We start from the raw sequence: 18405 nt of genomic DNA, 5'->3' as shown, positions 1-18405 counted from the left end.
CCCTATTTCGTCTCCGATGAGAGAGTTTCCAGTGGTCGGAGGAACTGGCGTTTTCCGATTTGCCCGCGGGTATGCTGAAGCTAGGACTTTTTTCTTCAGTGCAACCAATGGAGATGCCATTGTGGAATACAACGTTTATGTTCTTCATTAGGGTGTAAGGGGTGCTCACCTCTTAGGTGAGTCCCCCCTCTTACACATAACCAACCCGAAAGTGCCACGTCAACTCCCCTCTAACACTCCCCTAATACCCCTTTTTGATGGCGGCACTCCCCTCTTAGGTGAACTGGTTTTTTTTTTTTTTTTTAAAAAAAAAAAAAAGAAAAGCTGTGATTGGTCGCCGCCTCTCTCTCTCCTCCCTCTCTCTTCGGTGAGCCGCCACCGGGAATACTCCCTCTCTCTTGGTCACCGCAGTGATGGCGGTGTCTTACCGCTCGGGGAAATCATGCACCGCATGGGGTTGCCAAAGGCACCCCGTGCACCCTTAGTATCTTATTTTCATTCTTGCTTTTAATCTAAACTTGTTTATTTATTAAATTGGTTATTCTGTGTATGTTTTATAATATTTTAATAAATATTTTTGGCATCTAGTTCATTGAAATATCTGTGTATATGGTTGTCTATGATTAGAAATGTATAACAATATTATGAGAACTTTCCAAAAATTTGTCCAAGGTTAAATGCACAAGCCTGACAAGAAGCCCAAATATTGTTTGGAGCATTCACTGATCACCATTCAATTATTATTTATAGCATTACATTAATGGGCCGTTCAAATACACAAGCCTCAGAAAAAGCCCAAATATTATATAAATTGTAGTATTGGTTAATATGATAACTGCAACGACAACAAAAACTTGGAAACATTTATAGATTTGTATAATTTTATGGAGTTTAGTTGTCTCTAGATTTAGTACTTGAAAGCATTTATAGATTTATATTTACTTTTTCCTGTGGCTGTGGCTGTGGTTATATTTTTTATCAACTACTAGTCATACATCTTTGCCCTATTTTCGAAAGGTGTTGCACTTTTTTTCTTTATTTCACACTTTAGAGTTTCTTTTTTTTTTGGATGGGTTGGGCTCCAAACAACACCTCAACTTGGAATTTGATCTCCCAATCTGGTAGTACTCCTGGAACGTCCTCAGGGAACACGTCTGGGAAGCAGCACACCACGGGCATATTTCCTATACATTCATTCCTTTTATCATTCATAACATATGCCAAGTAAGCGCCGCACCCTCCACGCATGAACTTTTTGCCTTATTCATGGAAATGATTTTCGGCGCGATACATACTTTGTCACGATTGATCGTAACTGGACTCCCATCAGTGTTGTCAGACGGATCTCACCTTCCTCAAACGGATTATGTTAGCCTCAAATCTAACGAACCAATCCATACCCAAAACTACATCTAACCCTCCTAAAACCATAAAGATAAATTAACATGAAACCTACGACCTTCATTTTATATAGAACAATCATCAGTAACTGTGAACAACATGATATCAAGTTTATAATCAACAAGAACACTTTACAACGACTTAACAACAACGATACAAATCTCACAAAAAAAACTCTCAACTCTCACTACTAACAGATTATTAACACAATAATCTGCAACAGATTCACACGATTCTACTGTTGGATTATTCGGGTTTGTTTACGGGTCACGGGTCTGTGTGTTATCGGGTCGTGGTTTAACGAGTCTCCGGTTACGGGTAAAAAGAGAAACCAAATCAAGGGTAAAAGGGTCATTATTTGGATTACTTTATGGCTTTCTCCACAAGTTGGAAAAATAAAGAAATAGTCAGATTTGACCGAGATCAGGGGTAACGATGTTGACCGAATTTGGTGCATGTGGACGTTGATGGAAATGAACGTGGAGTTATGATTTTGCATGTGTTTTTTAATTATAAATAGTGGTAGGTTTCTATTGTTATTTTTGTACCCATTTTTCATTCGTAAACAGAAGTTTTATATTTCCTTTCTTCTCTGTATAAATCTCGTGAGTTTAAGTGTGTATTGAGTGTGGGACCTGAACCAACATTTGGTATCAGAGCCTAGTGCTCGTGAAGACGGAGGAAGCCTCCGCCGCCGGCGGGTGTGTCGGTCGGTGGAGGGCAGGCGTAAAAGAAAGGTTCGAGACGGCAGGTGGCTGTTTTCGGATCGTTTAACAGCAGAAGACGGACACGTTAAGGTGTTTCGGTCAGTCGTTGTTGTGGTAGACGTACCGGTTAAGACGACGGGGGTGACCGGTGATTAACACTTGTGTTCGGTGGTTGTTCGGGACTGTGTTGCAGCGTTAGACGAATACGTTATGGTGTTCGGGTCAACCGTTGTTGCGGGTGAGAACCGGTTGAGATGACGGGGGTGACCGTGATGAACATTGGTGTTCGTGGCTGTTAAGATACTAGGTTGTTCGGTTGTTAGTTGCGGGTTTGCGCGGCTGTTATATAACCGGTGATAACAGTAGATGGTGTCGCAGGTGCCTTGATCGAGTTGTTCGTGATAAGAGGAGACCGACGTGGTGCGTGAAAGGCGAGTAGAAAGGATCCGTCAAAGCAGGTGGCTTTGGATTCGTCTCGTTTGGCAAGGTGAGAAAACGGAATAAGCGGGTGGCTTGTTTTCTTTGTCGGTAGAGAGCCTCTTGAACAAAGGTGATCGGAAAAAGGTAAAGAATGGAGAAAACACGGTGTAACATATGGCGTTGGAGTTCAAATCGGGTGGCTTTGGATGGGACCGGGGTGAGGTCGTTGATCCGTGAAAAGTCGTGATGTTAGTGAGCGTTTCCAGCGTGATGCCATGTAATGCCATGTAAGATGTTACAAGTGGTGTTTTTTTTCGGGTTGAACCGAGACATTGGACGTGATCGAGGTGAAGATCGGGTGTCCGTTAGATGTCATAGTGGTTCGAAACCGAGGTGATTCAGTGCTGCGGTGAAGGCGTAAACAAACACCGATTAAGGGGGTGATTGTTGGATTATTCGGGTTTGTTTACGGGTCACGGGTCAGTGTGTTATCGGGTCGTGGTTTAACGAGTCTCCGGTTACGGGTAAAAAGAGAAACCAAATCAAGGGTAAAAGGGTCATTATTTGGATTACTTTATGGCTTTCTCCACAAGTTGGAAAAATAAAGAAATAGTCAGATTTGACCGAGATCAGGGGTAACGATGTTGACCGAATTTGGTGCATGTGGACGTTGATGGAAATGAACGTGGAGTCAGAGCCGTTCCAACGTTTTTGGAGGCCCTAAGCTGATACAAAAAGTGAGGCCCCTTTTCTTAAAAAAAAACTCATTTTACTTTGAATGCACTTCATATCTGAAAAGCAGGTTAAACTAATTTGCATCTATCTAAAGAAAAGACATATAAACGAGAATCGGTATATGCATAAAAAGTAGAAATCAACATGATGGAAAGAATTGGCATCATTTTGTTTCGCATCCAAGCTCAAATAGTAATTCTTTATGAATCTTTATTTGTGTTCTTTAAGATGCTATCAAACTGAAACAACACATATCATATGCTACTGATGTTCTTTGGTCTTCACAATTACACTTTCTCAAATATTAATAAGAAATAGCAATTTCTATAGTAATGATAAATCACCAAGTTGTTATAACAAATAATTAATATTTCATATAACAATTGGCAAACGTAAAAAGAAATATAACAAAAAAAAAAAACAAGTTTAATACCTGGCTGCCAATGTTAGTCTCACAAGCCACTTATCAATATAAAAAGGTCAGCAAATAATTGAAGTCAAGAGCATCAAGAAGCTAGAATCAATCTTGCAAGCCGTTTAGCAATGTTGCAGAAATCGGAAGCCATAATCAGTCTTCTCTTGCAACTCACGAATCACTTATCAGGAAGTCAAGAAGCCAAAATCAGAATGATGAATCAGTTTCCAAAAATTCCATCGAGTGATTACCGATAACAATGAATGAGTTTCCAAGATAACTATCGAACTTTTCGAACGATTGCGTTCCCAAAATTTGATTTTTCCTATTCCCTCGCTTCCTAGCATCGCCTATAATTTCTGCCAAATCTCCTTAATTACTATATTGTCGCCTAGCAACTCATTTTTTTGGGCCTTATTTGTTCGGTTTCAGCCCAAATCCAATACACATACAAACAACTTCTTATCAAAATTGGAGGCCCTATATTTTGGAGGCCCTAGGCCTTTGCCTAGTTTATATAGCCCATTGGGCCGGCTCTGCGTGGAGTTATGATTTTGCATGTGTTTTTTAATTATAAATAGTGGTAGGTTTCTATTGTTATTTTTGTACCCATTTTTCATTCGTAAACAGAAGTTTTATATTTCCTTTCTTCTCTGTATAAATCTCGTGAGTTTAAGTGTGTATTGAGTGTGGGACCTGAACCAACATCTACAACTAACTCACTGATTCAAGACGAATCAATGAAGAAACCCTAAAAATCTGATGAAATCTTAGAGAGAGAAAACAGGAGAGCAAGAGATACAATAATATCTGAATGTTATTAAACTGGTAGGTGAGTGTGACCTTTTATAAAGACCCACATCTATCCGGGTATCCACATAGTTGGTTATAACAACTTGTAACAATCTGGTGCCCTTAATAGCAGCAACAAGCCCGCAAACAGCAAGCCCAGCCCAGCAGCAAACAGCCCACAGTCGCAGCAAACAGTAGTCCAGTTGTCCACAGCCCAGAGTTCAGTGGCCCAGTTGTTTAAATGCACATGTACATGAAACAAGAGAAAAGAACATATTAAATCAATCCTTACATAACATATTAAACTGAGTTATTATCATTAACATGTAATTTTAACAGTAACCTCCATTATCTTAGTATGCTTACTGTTTGTAGTTTCTACATAAAAATTCCTTTCTATTCTCTTAACAATTACTATGCAATGCATCACAAACTTAACCGTTTTTTAACCTTTGCATTTGCATTTTTATTAAGAAACCTTTTCCTTTAAATATAATCCTGATCATTGATGATAACATTCATTTATTTTAAATCATTAAACATTATCGTCTCATGACACTATCCGTTTTATGGGTATAGACGTTTAAAACAATAAGTCAGTTCATTCACATAATGCCTATCGACAGTTCATAATCATTTCAATGAAAGCATTTCCTAAGTATGAATATCAGCCCAAGGTAGTAAAAAGACGCATCTATAACTCGCATGCAGGGGCAAAGTATAGAAGGGGCGGGGGGGCGCCCGACCCCCCGAACTTTTTACTCAGTAGTTTATATATGTAGTTTTCGTATAGAAATTTTTGGGTATATACGTTTTCGACCCCCCGGTTCTATAGAAATTTTTGGGTATATACATTTTCTATAGATCCCAGAAGACCATGAATTCAACCCATCAATCAAGAACAAAATAATAATGGAACAAAGAACAAGAAGAGAGGGATTAACCCTAATACACAATCGTATTAATAAATGAACAATAGAACCTGATTGTTACAAGATGCAAGATTCCAGATTACAATAACAAAAGAAAATCCTAAACTATTTATAGACTTCAATGGGTGCGAGTGTAGAGTCGTGTCTCTTCGTGAATAGACACGTCTCTTGAATGTGTGGTTGTGATTAAACCTTGAAGAGTCATGTTGTTTCTTGTCTTCCTTGTGGCCGTCGATCTAGAGGTGTGTCTCCAAGAGACACATCGATTCCTTGAGTGGTGGTTACAAACTTCTGAAATGACATAATCACCCCCCGAACTTTATAACCGCCGTCTAAATAACTTTAAACTAGTGCATAATCAACCCTTGCACTTCTAGTCAAACTTTGATCACACAATTAAGGCCAACATTTTCGACCCCCCGTCATTCGGGTCAAGTTTCGCCACTGCTCACATGTACGCCTGCTTCACTGCTAAGAGATCTTCACCTCAGACACTAAATCAGTCTAGTCAAAGTTTACATGAACTATGTCAACTTTTCATTTCGAAGACTCAGCAACATGTAAGGCTATTTAGGGTGAACATGTCGGCGAAATGACTTTTCGCTCGGAATACATTTTGTTCCACATAATACATTTTGCTATACTAACATTTCGCTAACCATATAATGTTCCGCTCATCAACAAATTTCGCTATACATACTTTTCGTTACAAACACTTTTCCTAGAACACACCCAACGAATTGTACTACTTTTTGTTATTCACATTCAATGAAAGGTTGGACGAAATGTACTTGAAACTCTAGTCGAGCAACAATGGTCGTTGTGATCAGATCCGACCTTGTTCAATGTCAAGATCCTAACTTTTTCGTTGAAAATGCATTAGAATCAATGCATAACATCCTTTCAATATTTATACATAAAAACATGAAAATTTTACGTCATTCTTACCTCATTTGGGCTAAAATTGAACTTGAGCTTGAAAACCCTTCAAAAGCGGTGAGAACCACGAGAAAACACGCTATCTTCGATCCCAGCGGATAAACTAGTTTGATATCACCGATCCACCAGGTGAAACACACAAGCCGTAAGATTTCATCTCTCTAAGCTTGGGTGGGATTTGTTGCAAATGAAGAAGATAATACTAGCCTCTTTTCCGTATTAGAGTTTTCGTGTGTTTTTACCATCTTGCCCCACATTGTACTTTTTCAAGTGTAGGCTTTTTATATGGGTTATTAGATTTTATCACCCTCATCTATTGACTATTGGCCGCTGCCACCCCCAACTATCACTTTGACGTCCGTCACCTTCAACTTAACACTTAGTGTGTTCTGCTATCACGTTGTTAACTGATCACCAAATTTTGATCATGTTACTGCACGTTTTGGGGTGTCATAGGGATCTTGAGAAGGTTTTAGAGATCTTAGGACACCCCTAAAAGTATAGTAATAGAATCAAAAGTTAGTGATCTGGTGATAGAATACTCTAAGTGTTAAGTTGGGGGTGGCGGACGTACGTCAAAGTGATAGTTGGGGGTGACAACGACCAATAACCAATAGTTAAGGGTGATAAAATCCAATAACTTTTTTATATCGTCATCCATTTACAATCCATTCCTTTATTTTATTTCTTATCAAAAATTGGAGTATTACATTTAAATATTATACCTAGAATTCCTTGAGAACCGACAATCCATTCCTTTATTTTATTTCTTATAAAAAGTTGGGGTATTACATTTAAATATTAGACTTAAAATTCCTTGAGAACCAAATAATTTTTAATCTTAGCAAGGGACATGTGACTATTGAGTGTCGAGCAAAATGTTTGTCCTACACTATTGATTACTAGAGTAAATAACGATATTATATGAAATACGTAAGGTCATTATTCTAAAAAAATCTGAAGGTCACTAATATTTAACATCAAACTCAAAAAAAAAAAAAAAAAAAAAAAAAGAACCTTATGAAATTAAGTTCAACGTAAGGTCATTATGTGAAAGACTGTGTGTGTATTGTACTAATTGTACTTTTAGGATATTCGAACACAACAAAACTTAAATATTATTTTGCTATTCAATCAAAAAATCATGTATCTAGCTACAAGTTTGTAAACAAATCAAACATCCAGGGAAACATTTATGAACCATTCAACGTGAAGTTCATGAATGAATGGACTAAAACTTTTTTTTTATTTAGTTAAACAAAACAAATATAAACAAATGTCTTTACAATTTTTATAGTATGATGGGCAAATACATTTTTAAAAGCATCCATCAAAGTCGCTCTTAAAACACTCTCTCCACAACTTGAAAGCGTGTGTTGACAAAAACTTAAATATTATTTTGCTATTCTATCAGAAGATCATGTATCTAGTTATAGATTTATTAATAAATTAAATATTCAGTTCACCGTTTATGAACCATTCAATAGAAAGTTCATGAACGAACACACGTAAATATATTTTTGTTTAGTCAAATAAAACAACTTAAACACATATCCTGACGATTTTTAGTAAGATCGGCAAATCGGATAGTGGCTGCTTAAAAAAAAAAAAAAAAAAACCTCACATTAAAGTCGCCCTTAAAACAGTCTGTTCACAATTTGAAAGTGTGTTTTGGATCATTACTTTTTTAGTTATATATCATACAGTTAACATTTCAGAAACCAAACACTATTTTCTTTATTACTATTTGGCCAAATGTCAACTACTGACCATGAATTAATCTAAATAAATTAATATATAATAATACATTAAACCCAATTAACACCTTAATATTTTATATGCAAGAATAATCTAAATAATTAATAAATCCCATTTGCCTTTCAAAAAAAAAAAAAAAAATTAATAAATCCCATTTGCTAGTTAAGGATCATGGCAATATGACATCATGACTTTCTTTATGCAACTTCAAATTAAATAACTACAATCCGGACCATTCAAACACATCTCGCAAGACGTGATTGCCATATATTATAAGGGTGTAAGGGGTGCTCACCTAAGAGGTGAGTCCCCTCTCTTACGCCCAACCAATCCTCGTGTGCCACGTCAACTCCCCTCTTAAACTCCCCTAACACCCTAAATTGATGGCGGCACTCCACTCTTAGGTGAATTGGTTTTTTTTTTTTTTTAAAAAAAAAAAAAGGAAATTTTTGATTGGTCCCTCATCCCTCTCTCCTCCCTCTCTCCTCCCCCTCTCTTCGGTAGCTCCCCACCGGTTTCCTCCCTCTCTCTACCTCACCGATTTAACGGCGGTGCTTGTCCCGCTCGGCATCTGGGGTCCCCGATGGGAAATCGGTGGGTACCCCGCCCACCCTAAGGCTATACGGTGTGGTCATGACCTTAATGATTATCATGTCCTTCCACGTCTTTGTCATGTCACCCAACTTTAATCCACCATCCAAAACCACACCCTTAAACCACTACCCTAAGGGTGTGGTCATGACCCAAACCACTATCTCCTTATTTATTTTAGTTTATCTTTGTCTAAAGAAAAAAGAAATGATTTCTTGAAAAATGAAAAGGAGGACCATGGTTGCCATGGTTTAATCCATACAAACCATGGTGGATCAATCAAGGGGGTGGTGTAGCCTAACATTCATGTTCGTAGGTGACGAATCATGTCCCAACCATAATCCCCACACCCTTTAGCCTAATATTATCTATAGCTTATTTGCTTCAAAATCAATGCAATAATCAATACTATATAAAAGTTGATTAAATTTATAATAATAATTATTTTCACCAAAACGAGGTTTATTGATAATAGATCTGAGAAAATGTGTGAGATAAAACTAGGATTAACTTTTTCTTCTTGTTTTGCTGGCGTATCTGCTTCTCTTTCCCGACTAATGGCCATGCTCGGATCATGATTGCTTAGTAGGTCTGTGATCGATCGCGGCTATCTTGTATAGTTTAACTTAATTGATACGAATTCTATTAACCTCTTATAGATCTGTTGTGGTGTTTCTGTTACGTCGAGGATTATGGGAGACGGCTTGCATGGTGTTACTAACTTCTTTGTCACAAACTTACCGGAGAGGAGCAGTTCTAAGGAGATTGGGGAGGTTTTCTGCGTATTTGGCGAAGTGGTGGGGGTATATGTTGCTAGAAAAAGAGACAAGAGGGGAAACAGATTTGGGTTCATCTCCTTCATAGGGGTGAAGGACAAGAGAGAGTTGGAAGTGAGAATGAAGGACGTAAAATGGGAGAATCTAAACTCTTGGTGAATGTGGCAAGATTCGCAGTGGAGAATAAGGAGGAACACCGGCCGACGGAGCCGCTCAGGAATCAATCGCAAGAATTTTTCGCTGGCTCGGGCAGCGGCAGACAGTTTCACCTTAACAAACCCTTCTTACAAAACCATTTGGGAACTTCTTACAGGGACTCTTTGGTTGGAAGCTCTAGGGGTAACAAGCAGGAAGAAAAGGTGGTCGAAGTCTCTAGTTATGTGAAACCGATTGGTGATTGGTTTGACAAGAGCCTAATAGTCAGAACTATTGATCTCACGACCCTTGTCAAGCTGGATAAACTTATTTGGGAAGCGGAGGGACCTAAGGTCTCGTTCAAATATGTGGGTGGCTTATACATACTGCTGGTGTTTGAGAACAAGGAAGAGATGTTATTTTTTAAAGATTTCAACTCAAACATTAAGGTCTGCTTCACATGGGTGGAAGTTTGGAAAGGTCAGGCACTTCCGTTCGAACGTATTGCTTGGTTGAAAATCACAGGAGTCCCGCTTCATCTTGTGGACAATGAAGTTTTCGATTCAATTGGTAGAATGTTTGGAAAGGTGGTTCATGCTTCTATGTTGTCGAAGGATGATAATGACTTCACCTTCGACTTGGTTGGTGTTCTTGTAGGCAACGGGGACAGGATTTGTAATTCAATATCTTTGAAATGGAACGATAGATAGTTCAAAGTTTGGGTCACTGAAAAGCTGGGTGATTAGATTCCGGACTGTATCAACGATGGTGTTAATTGGACGGATAAGGACGATAAGGTAGAAGAACAGGGTTGCGATTCCGTTGGAGACGTCTCTCCTTCTCCGGAGGATATTGGGAGACCACCAGAGAAATCGACAGAAACCCCGGGAGTTGTCATGGCCAGAAGACAGTCGGTCAGTGACGGTCCAGGATGCAAGGAAGGTGAAGAGTTGGAGCCGTCTTTGGTTAGTAGCATGGGGGAGGATGTCAGAGATAATATGAGGGCGCAGGTTCCAAGGGAGAATGGGTGTGGTCTTGAGATCTTGGAAGAGGGAGAAATTCCTTCTGTTTCTATTATGGGTGGGAACGGTCTGTTCAAAAGTAAAGGTAAGGGATCTTCTAGGATGGTGAGGGCCCAAAGGAATAAATTAGTTAAGAAGACTCAAGCCCAAAGTGTTTTTGTTAGTAACTCTGGGGAGCCCACTATTAAAAAGAGAAGGAGACTTGATAACCCACTAGAGTTTATTAATTCTGAGGGACCAAGCGAGTCAGAGCCCAATGCTTTTGAGAACGTCTGTTTAGGAATTAATTCATACCCTCTGGATCTCAATATTAGGGCCAGTGAAGATTCCCCTTCTCCCACGATTGGAGAAGTACAAGTCAAAGTGGATGTCTCACAGTTCGAGGTCATGGGGGCAGACGCAGGTAAATCCGAGGTTGAGATCGGAAAGGAAGGTATGGTATTAAGGGAAGCTGAGAAAACGATAGAAATTGGGAAAGATGTGGGAGCGGGCCTGCAAAAACATCAAGATTTGGTGATGGAGATGATTATGGAAGAAGGTATTCAATTTGGTAAGTCATGAATTTTCTTTCGTTAAATATTAGAGGTATGGGGGCCGTTTCGAAGGCGGTTTGGGTTAAAAGTCTGATACAGGAACATAAGGTGGATTTCTTGGCTATTCAAGAGACTCAAATGGAGGAAGTAAATAGCGATTTAGTTTCTAAATTTTGGGGTGGAATCGATTTCATGTCGGATTTTGTCGGGGCTTCAGGGAGATCAGGGGTCTCGAAACAGAGGCATTTTCTTCATATTAATGGGTGTTTGAAAGGCAACAACCAAGAGATCAATGTTATAATTGTTTATGCCCCCACAGAGTTTCGGAGAAAAAAGTTGTTTGGAATAATATTCTGGAGGTCGTTAGTTCCGAGTCAGGTCAATGGGTGTCACTTGGAGATTTTAATGCGATTAGATGTCCAGAAGAGAGGAAGAACTCAGCTTTAACAGAGCTTGCGCGAATGATTTTAATGAGTTCATCGGCTCGGCTGGGTTGGTGGAGTATAGTATGAAAGGTTGAAGGTACACTTTCCTTGCCCCGAACTATAACAAGCTTAGTAAAATCGATAGGGTGTTGGTGTGTAATGATTTTTTTGGGGCTTGGCAAGAGGCTTGCTTAAGAGCGTTACCGAGACTTCACTCCAATCACTACCTGATAATTCTTGAAACCAATCGAAAGAATTTTGGCGCAAAACCTTTCCAATTTTTCAATTCGTGGTTAGAGAAGGATGGATTTGAAAATATAGTGGAAAATGTTGTGGGGTCTTTCGTTAAGACGGGGATTCGGCCGGACGTGGTTCTGAATAATAAGCTCAAACATATTAGGAACTATATAAAAAATTGGAGGAACAATATGGTCGCCAAAGATAAGGAAGATTGGTTAAGGGACATGGAAGAACTTGAGAAACTAGACGTCCTTAGTGACATTAGAGATCTTAATGAGGAGGAGTTGTGGATCAAGGAAGAGTGCCTTAAAAACATCCGTGAAAGGGAGTTTTTGGCCGCCATGGATTTGAAACAAAAAACGCGTTGTCGTTGGGCGGTTGAGGGAGATGAGAATTCTACTTTTTTCCATAGACTTATTAATAATAGGAAGAAAAAAAAGGGGATTCCGGGTCTTAGCATTGGGGATAGTTGGATTACTGAGCCGAAGTTAGTTAAAAAAGAGATCCTCCGTTTCTTCAGGAATCACTTTGCGGAAAAGGTTCGTTAGAGACCTGGACTGTTATGTCCAGATATAAAGAGGCTTTCGGTGGAGGAGGTCAATGCTATTTCAAAGCGTTTCTCGGCCAAAGAGATAAAAGACACAGTTTTTGAATGTGGGGCTGACAAGGCTCCTGGCCCTGATGGTTTTAATTTCAATTTCCTGAAGCATTTTTGGAAGTTTTTTGAGGAAGATTTTAGAGACATTTTGGCTCATTTCCATGAAACGGGTTCGATTGACAGGGGGTGCAGCACCTCTTTCATTACTCTTGTCCCTAAAGTTAATGATCCAATACATTTGAAGGATTATCGTTCGATTAATCTAATAGGGGTGATCAGTAAAGTTATTTCGAAGATATTAGCGAATCGTTTTAAGAAGGTTATTGGGAAAGTGGTGTCGGAATCCCAATCGGCGTTTTTAAGAGATAGGTATATCCTAGATAGCCCCCTGATTCTTAGCTAGGTTTGATCGTGGCTTAAAAAACAGGTAGAAAAGCGTTCATTTTTAAAATTGATTTTGAGAAGGCGTACGATAACGTCAATTGGGGCTTTTTATTAGAGACAATGGCGCAAATGGGTTTTTCCCCTTTATGGTGCAAGTGGGTGAAAGGGGTGCTTGTCTCTACTAGATCTTCTATATTGGTCAACGGTTCTCCGACTTTCGATTTTCAATGTCAAAAGGGTATTCATCAAGGTGATCCGCTCTCGCCATTCCTTTTCCTTATCGTCATGGAAGCTTTTTCTTGTATTGTTTCCAAAGCGTGCGGGTTGGGGAGACTGAAGGGGATTAAATTACCTAACGGGGGTCCGGTTGTATCTCATCTTCTTTACGCGGACGATGCTCTTATAGTGGATGAGTGGACGGGAGAGAATATTAAAGTGGTTGCTAGAATTCTCCGGGTGTTTTATGGGTGCTCAGGGCTGAAAATTAATTTCCACAAATCAAACTTGTTTGGCGTGGGAGTTAAAGAGGAAGAGGTATCTCAAATGGCGTCAGTGGTGGGTTGTTTAAGAGGAGTTACTCCTTTTAAGTATTTGGGAATTCCATTAGGCGCGAATATGAATAGAGTGAATAATTGGGATCCAATCATAAAGACTTTTCAAAGTCGGTTAGCTTCTTGGAAAGCGCATACCCTGTCTATCGGTGGTCGGGTAGTTCTCATTAAAGTTGTGTTAGAAAGCCTTCCTATATACTAGTTCTCGATTTTTAAAGCACCAGTCAAAGTGGTGGATAAGTTGGAGTCTTTGATGAGGAATTTTCTATGGGGTGGCTAGGAAGATATTAAAAAAATGCATTGGGTGGCATGGGACAAAGTGACTCTTCTTAAAAAAATTGGCAGTTTAGGTGTTTCTAAACTTAAATTGGTGAATGATGAGCTTCTTTCCAAGTGGGTTTGGAGATTTAGGACGGAAGAAGAGAGCCTGTTGAGAAAAGTTGTTACGGCGTGCCACGAAAAGAGTAGAAGATGGCCGGTTTTGCCGTCTAACTCATCCAATGCTGGTGTGTGGAAGAATATTACGAGACTGGGAGCTAAATTAATACGAGACTGGGAGCTAAATTTAATGGTGAACGGTAAAAGAATTCATAGTTTTATAAAAGGGGTTTTGGGAGACAGTAGGAGCATAAGATTCTGGATCGATCGTTGGATTGGTGAGGTCCCGTTGATGATCAAGTGGCCCAGTTTGTTTGCTTTATAAATTAATAAAGACTGTTGGATCAGTGATCGGCTTACGGCTGTGGGAGGGACCGTATCTTGGAACTGGAATTGGTCAAGTCTCCCAGTTACTTCGGAAGAATTGGCTGAGATGGAGGAGTGCTCGATTTTTCTACAGGAGGTTATTGCCTCAGATGTGAAGGATGGCTGGACATGGACGCCGGATGTTGTGGGTAAGTTTTCTACGTCCTCGTTAAAAGATTTGGCGGTGAAGGATTTGAGTTCGGAGAATTATTGTTCATTTAGAAGATGTGGTTGGGTGCCCGCTAAGTGTAATATTTTTATTTGGAGGGCGAATCTTGATCGTATCCCGACAAGACTAGCGCTAGTTAGGAGAAACATTAGGATCGACTCGGAGGATTGTGTTCTTTGTGGTGAAGCGATTGTGTAACAACCCGACTTTTCGGATCGTTACCCGGTTGCTTTCTCTTCGATTTGTAACCATCTTGTACTCTGGGATTCGATATAGATAAAGGGTTATGTTACACTAAATACCTTTTCATCACACCGCACCGCTACACGTTTAAACGCTCTATATTCGCAAACGCTTACGCAACGCGAATTACAAAGAATCTTACTATTTAAATTGCCATGTTTGTTTGTTTGGTTATCATACGCCTCCGCATTCGCTTATCACAACCAACACGCTAAATCGCAAACGCTGTTATTAGTAGTAGTAATGTAATATCGTGTGTTCTTATGTATCTTATTTGTGTGTGTGTGTGCTTATTATGTGTGTTGTTTACTCGCAAACGCTATCGCAACACAAACTCAACGCTACTAGCACAACTCGATTTATCACTCTAAAATGCAACGCGACCTAAAACTCAGTGCTACGCTAAAATACTTAAAGTACCAATACTATCTAACGCAACAAAACGCATTAAACGAGCACCTTACATGTAAAAAGAGGAAAAGGTTGCGCAAAACAGCACCTTTGTTCGAAGCCAGGCCGCTTCAAACGAAGGCAGCTGGTTCGAACCAAGGCTTTCTGTGCGAACCTCCATCCTCTATAAATACCAACCACACTCCTCTCATTCTCACTTGCTGATTTTCATACCGAACCCTTGCCGAATTGTTTTCCGGCCATTTTCAAATAAGATTTAACAGTTTTCTTCAATTATATAACGTTTTCCACTTTGATTTTTGTAACACCCCGAAAATATAGATTTAATATTATAAAATAAATGTCGGTTATGTTCAAGATAGAATAACTAGGAGTAAATAACCTAGTTAGTTAGTGTCTTGACATAATAGAACAAACATGGTTAAGATACACTTTAAATAACTTGTGTAAAGTGGAGGGACTAAACATGGGCAATTGCAACAAGTTTTAATTAAATCAATTAAAACACATAAAACACACACATATGTGTGTGTGTCTGCGATTTAACCAGAGCCAAGAAAGGGCTCTCATCTTCAAACCCTAAACTTCAAAATCCATCAAATTGAGAAGCCAAATCAAGCTCAAATCGAAATCCAAACACAAAATAGTGATCACCTCAGTAAAGGGATCATAAGGTATGTAACATTTCATGGTTTGATTCCATCTTGAATTCTAGATGAACACATGAGATTCGAAATTGAGCTTGCATGATTGTTGTTTAGATGAAATTGTAATGAAATCATGTCTAGGAGTAAACCCTAGTCATTAGTTTGTTGAATTAGTGCTTAAACTATGAAATTCATGATCATCCATTATGTGTGTTTAATGGGTTTTGTAGAAACATGATGAACATTAGAATCATGAGTAGAAACTAGTGCTAATAGAATTCTATGAACTTAGTTTTGATATTGAAGTTTTAATTAGACACTAAATTGGAAAAGGATGTCAAACTTGGTAAATTAACTAGTCATGGAACTTGATTTTCTAATTTTATGAAAATCATGCGTATTAGGTATTTGATATAAAATGCCTAAGACAAAGCAAAATATTGAAATTTCGGACAAAAAACGCATGTTTGATTGATATGGCAAACTATGCGTTGTGTGTTATAAAAAGAGTTCTAAACGGTTTGTGGTTGAACTCTATAGGCAAAGAAACCGAGTCTTCAAGCGGACAAGCAGGGGGCGATACACGCTTGAAAGGAAAGCTTTGAAGGTACACGACTTGTCATCTCGTTACATTATGTAGACAAGCCTAGTTGTAGATATGTTGAATGTTGTTATAGCGAAAATAGTTGCGTTTGGTGAGTCTAATAAGTGATGGGATTCACTCGACAAACCAAACGGGTCAAAAGAAATAGTTGGAAAATGTATGATGTTGAAATAGTGAAATTGTAATCGTTTGGTAAGTCTAAGAAGTGATGGAATTTACTCGACAAACCAAATGGGTCAAAATAAATAGTTGGTTAGATATGTTTATTGATAATATTGTTTAATTAGTCATAATGGGAATGTACGTAAAGTGATGTAATTCACTAGATAAAGAACGGGTTAAAATAATGGTCGAAATGGTAGTGTTCGAAGTGACTCGAACGTCACTCGTTAAATTTGAGTTATAAAAGCGTAAACCATGGATTGGAAGGGATACGCTAAGGTTGACAAGCCCGGGAATGGGTAATTATGGTTAGAAAGCAATGTTGATGAATTATGAAGGCATGTAACTCGTTTCGTTACACTATGTTACTTGAATATTATAGACGAATGAATTTATGTTTATTAGAAATAGTAGCATTAGTAGAAGTGATGTTGATCACTACCTAGCTAATCGAATCAAACTTGATTGGAAATTGTTTGGTAGTCATTGGAAATGGAGGATTCCATAAATGAGCCAACCGGGTCGAATTATTGGGTGTTAATTAGTTAATATGTAGATGTTGAAAGATCAATTGGTGATTTGAATCATGAGAGCATAAACCATGGAATTGGTGATGATACGCCCGTGATCGTATGCCACAGAAGATGGGTAAATACGCCTTGTGGCCATAAAAGTATCGGTATTAGAATTAGTGCAAAAATTATGTGGGTCGAATAAAAAAATAAGGGACTATTAGCCTTTCAGTCCGTAAACTCAACTTTTTATTAATTGATCATGATAGATGTTTTGGTAATTTAATTACGAACGCGTAGGAAAAAGAATCACGTAAATCGGACAAACGGATAGAAAGTTATGAAGGTTTTCGTACTAAAAACGGAAAACAACCAAAATCTGCTGATCAGACCATAAGCTACGGTCCTGGACCGTAGCCTACGGTCCAGAAGTTCTGGTTGAAGTAATATGGTGAACCGTAAGCTACGGTCTGTGAACTGTAGCCTACGGTCGACTTCCAAACAAAATTTTATTTTGTTTATTTGATGATTTTGAGCTTTCGGGTCCGTTTAGACGGGTTCTAGGGTCTCATATACTAACGTTTGTGATAAATTTACAGTGTAGGTATGTTTGAACTTTGGATGGGTGAAGATCAAGCGACGAACATGAATCGAACACCACTTTTTGAAGCTTCCGCGTTTATCTAACTTTGTAGTAAACAATGTTCATGTTGTAAACACTTATTTTATAGTTTTTAGATATTGAAACTAGATGTTAGTTAACTAAGATACTATCGCTATGAAACCTTATCATTTTGTATAAATTCAGAAATTATGCATTTCTTATAAAAATGCGTATTTTATGGGAAATTATTAAACAAATGAGACGGGTCTTACAAGTTGGTAATCAGAGCTCAAGGTTGTTAACAAAGTGTGTTCGGTTCAATCTTGATCAAACATCCGGTAAGAATTAGTCATTTAGTAAATTTATTTGAATATTAGAAAAAGGAAATTGATTGGATGTGCACGGGAAGAGCGTGTTAACATGCACCAACCCGGAAAGTGCATTAAACATGAATGGTTTAAGCAAGTGGTAAACTTGGCTAAACCAAAGCGAATGATGCATATGTTATAAAACGAAATGTTTAATAGTGACATAAACATTACAGATTCGAGATGTCTAGTGTTGATAAAAGATGATTAGGTAGTATAAACCCTAACCATAGATTGATTATAAAATAAGTACTTATGAAATAAGTATATTTGAATGCCTCTTATGATAATACGGACAACATTGAATAGCAAGATTAATAATAAATTAGAAATGTTCGAATGATATGATAACCGCATCTGAAGATGACGGGAGATAAATAATCTAGATGGAGGAAGGTTCGGAAGCATTACAAAGAATATGCTAACAAAGAACTTAAATCAAGTGATGACTTGAGACAACGAAGTATATCAGGGCGGGTATCAATCAGGTACACGTTATAAATTACGATAAGACAAGTAAAATGTGATAATTCACATAATGAACGATAGTTGCATACGGGCATATATGATTAGTGAAATGAATGAAT

At 38.4% G+C, this 18405-nt stretch overlaps 2 protein-coding genes across 2 annotated transcripts in view; both read left to right on the top strand.

The window, feature by feature from the left end:
* LOC110940063 (dirigent protein 21) overlaps positions 1–151 on the top strand; it is a 567-nt gene extending 416 nt beyond the window's left edge. Inside the window, exon 1 of the mRNA XM_022181626.1 lies at positions 1–151. This exon is cut by the window's left edge and continues 416 nt beyond it. Coding sequence (XP_022037318.1) covers positions 1–151 — 151 coding nt within the window.
* An 11858-nt stretch (positions 152–12009) lies between these two features.
* On the top strand, positions 12010–12822 carry LOC110932035. Its single transcript, XM_022175397.1, has 2 exons — positions 12010–12289; positions 12392–12822. Exons 1-2 carry the CDS (start codon positions 12010–12012, stop codon positions 12820–12822), a joined length of 711 nt encoding a protein of 236 aa, XP_022031089.1.
* The last annotated feature ends 5583 nt before the right edge of the window (positions 12823–18405 follow it).

The sequence above is a fragment of the Helianthus annuus genome, chromosome 1 (assembly GCF_002127325.2).
Source record: "Helianthus annuus cultivar XRQ/B chromosome 1, HanXRQr2.0-SUNRISE, whole genome shotgun sequence".
NCBI lineage: Eukaryota > Viridiplantae > Streptophyta > Magnoliopsida > Asterales > Asteraceae > Helianthus > Helianthus annuus.
This window is presented reverse-complemented; position numbering and strand designations above follow the sequence as displayed.

Coding starts and splice junctions, on each gene's coding strand:
- LOC110932035 (XM_022175397.1), top strand. CDS start 12,010: ATGGTCGCCAAAGATAAGGAAGATTGGTTAAGGGACATGGAAGAACTT. Junction 12,290..12,391: donor GGGTCTTAGCATTGGGGATA/GTTGGATTACTG, acceptor TGTTATGTCCAG/ATATAAAGAGGCTTTCGGTG.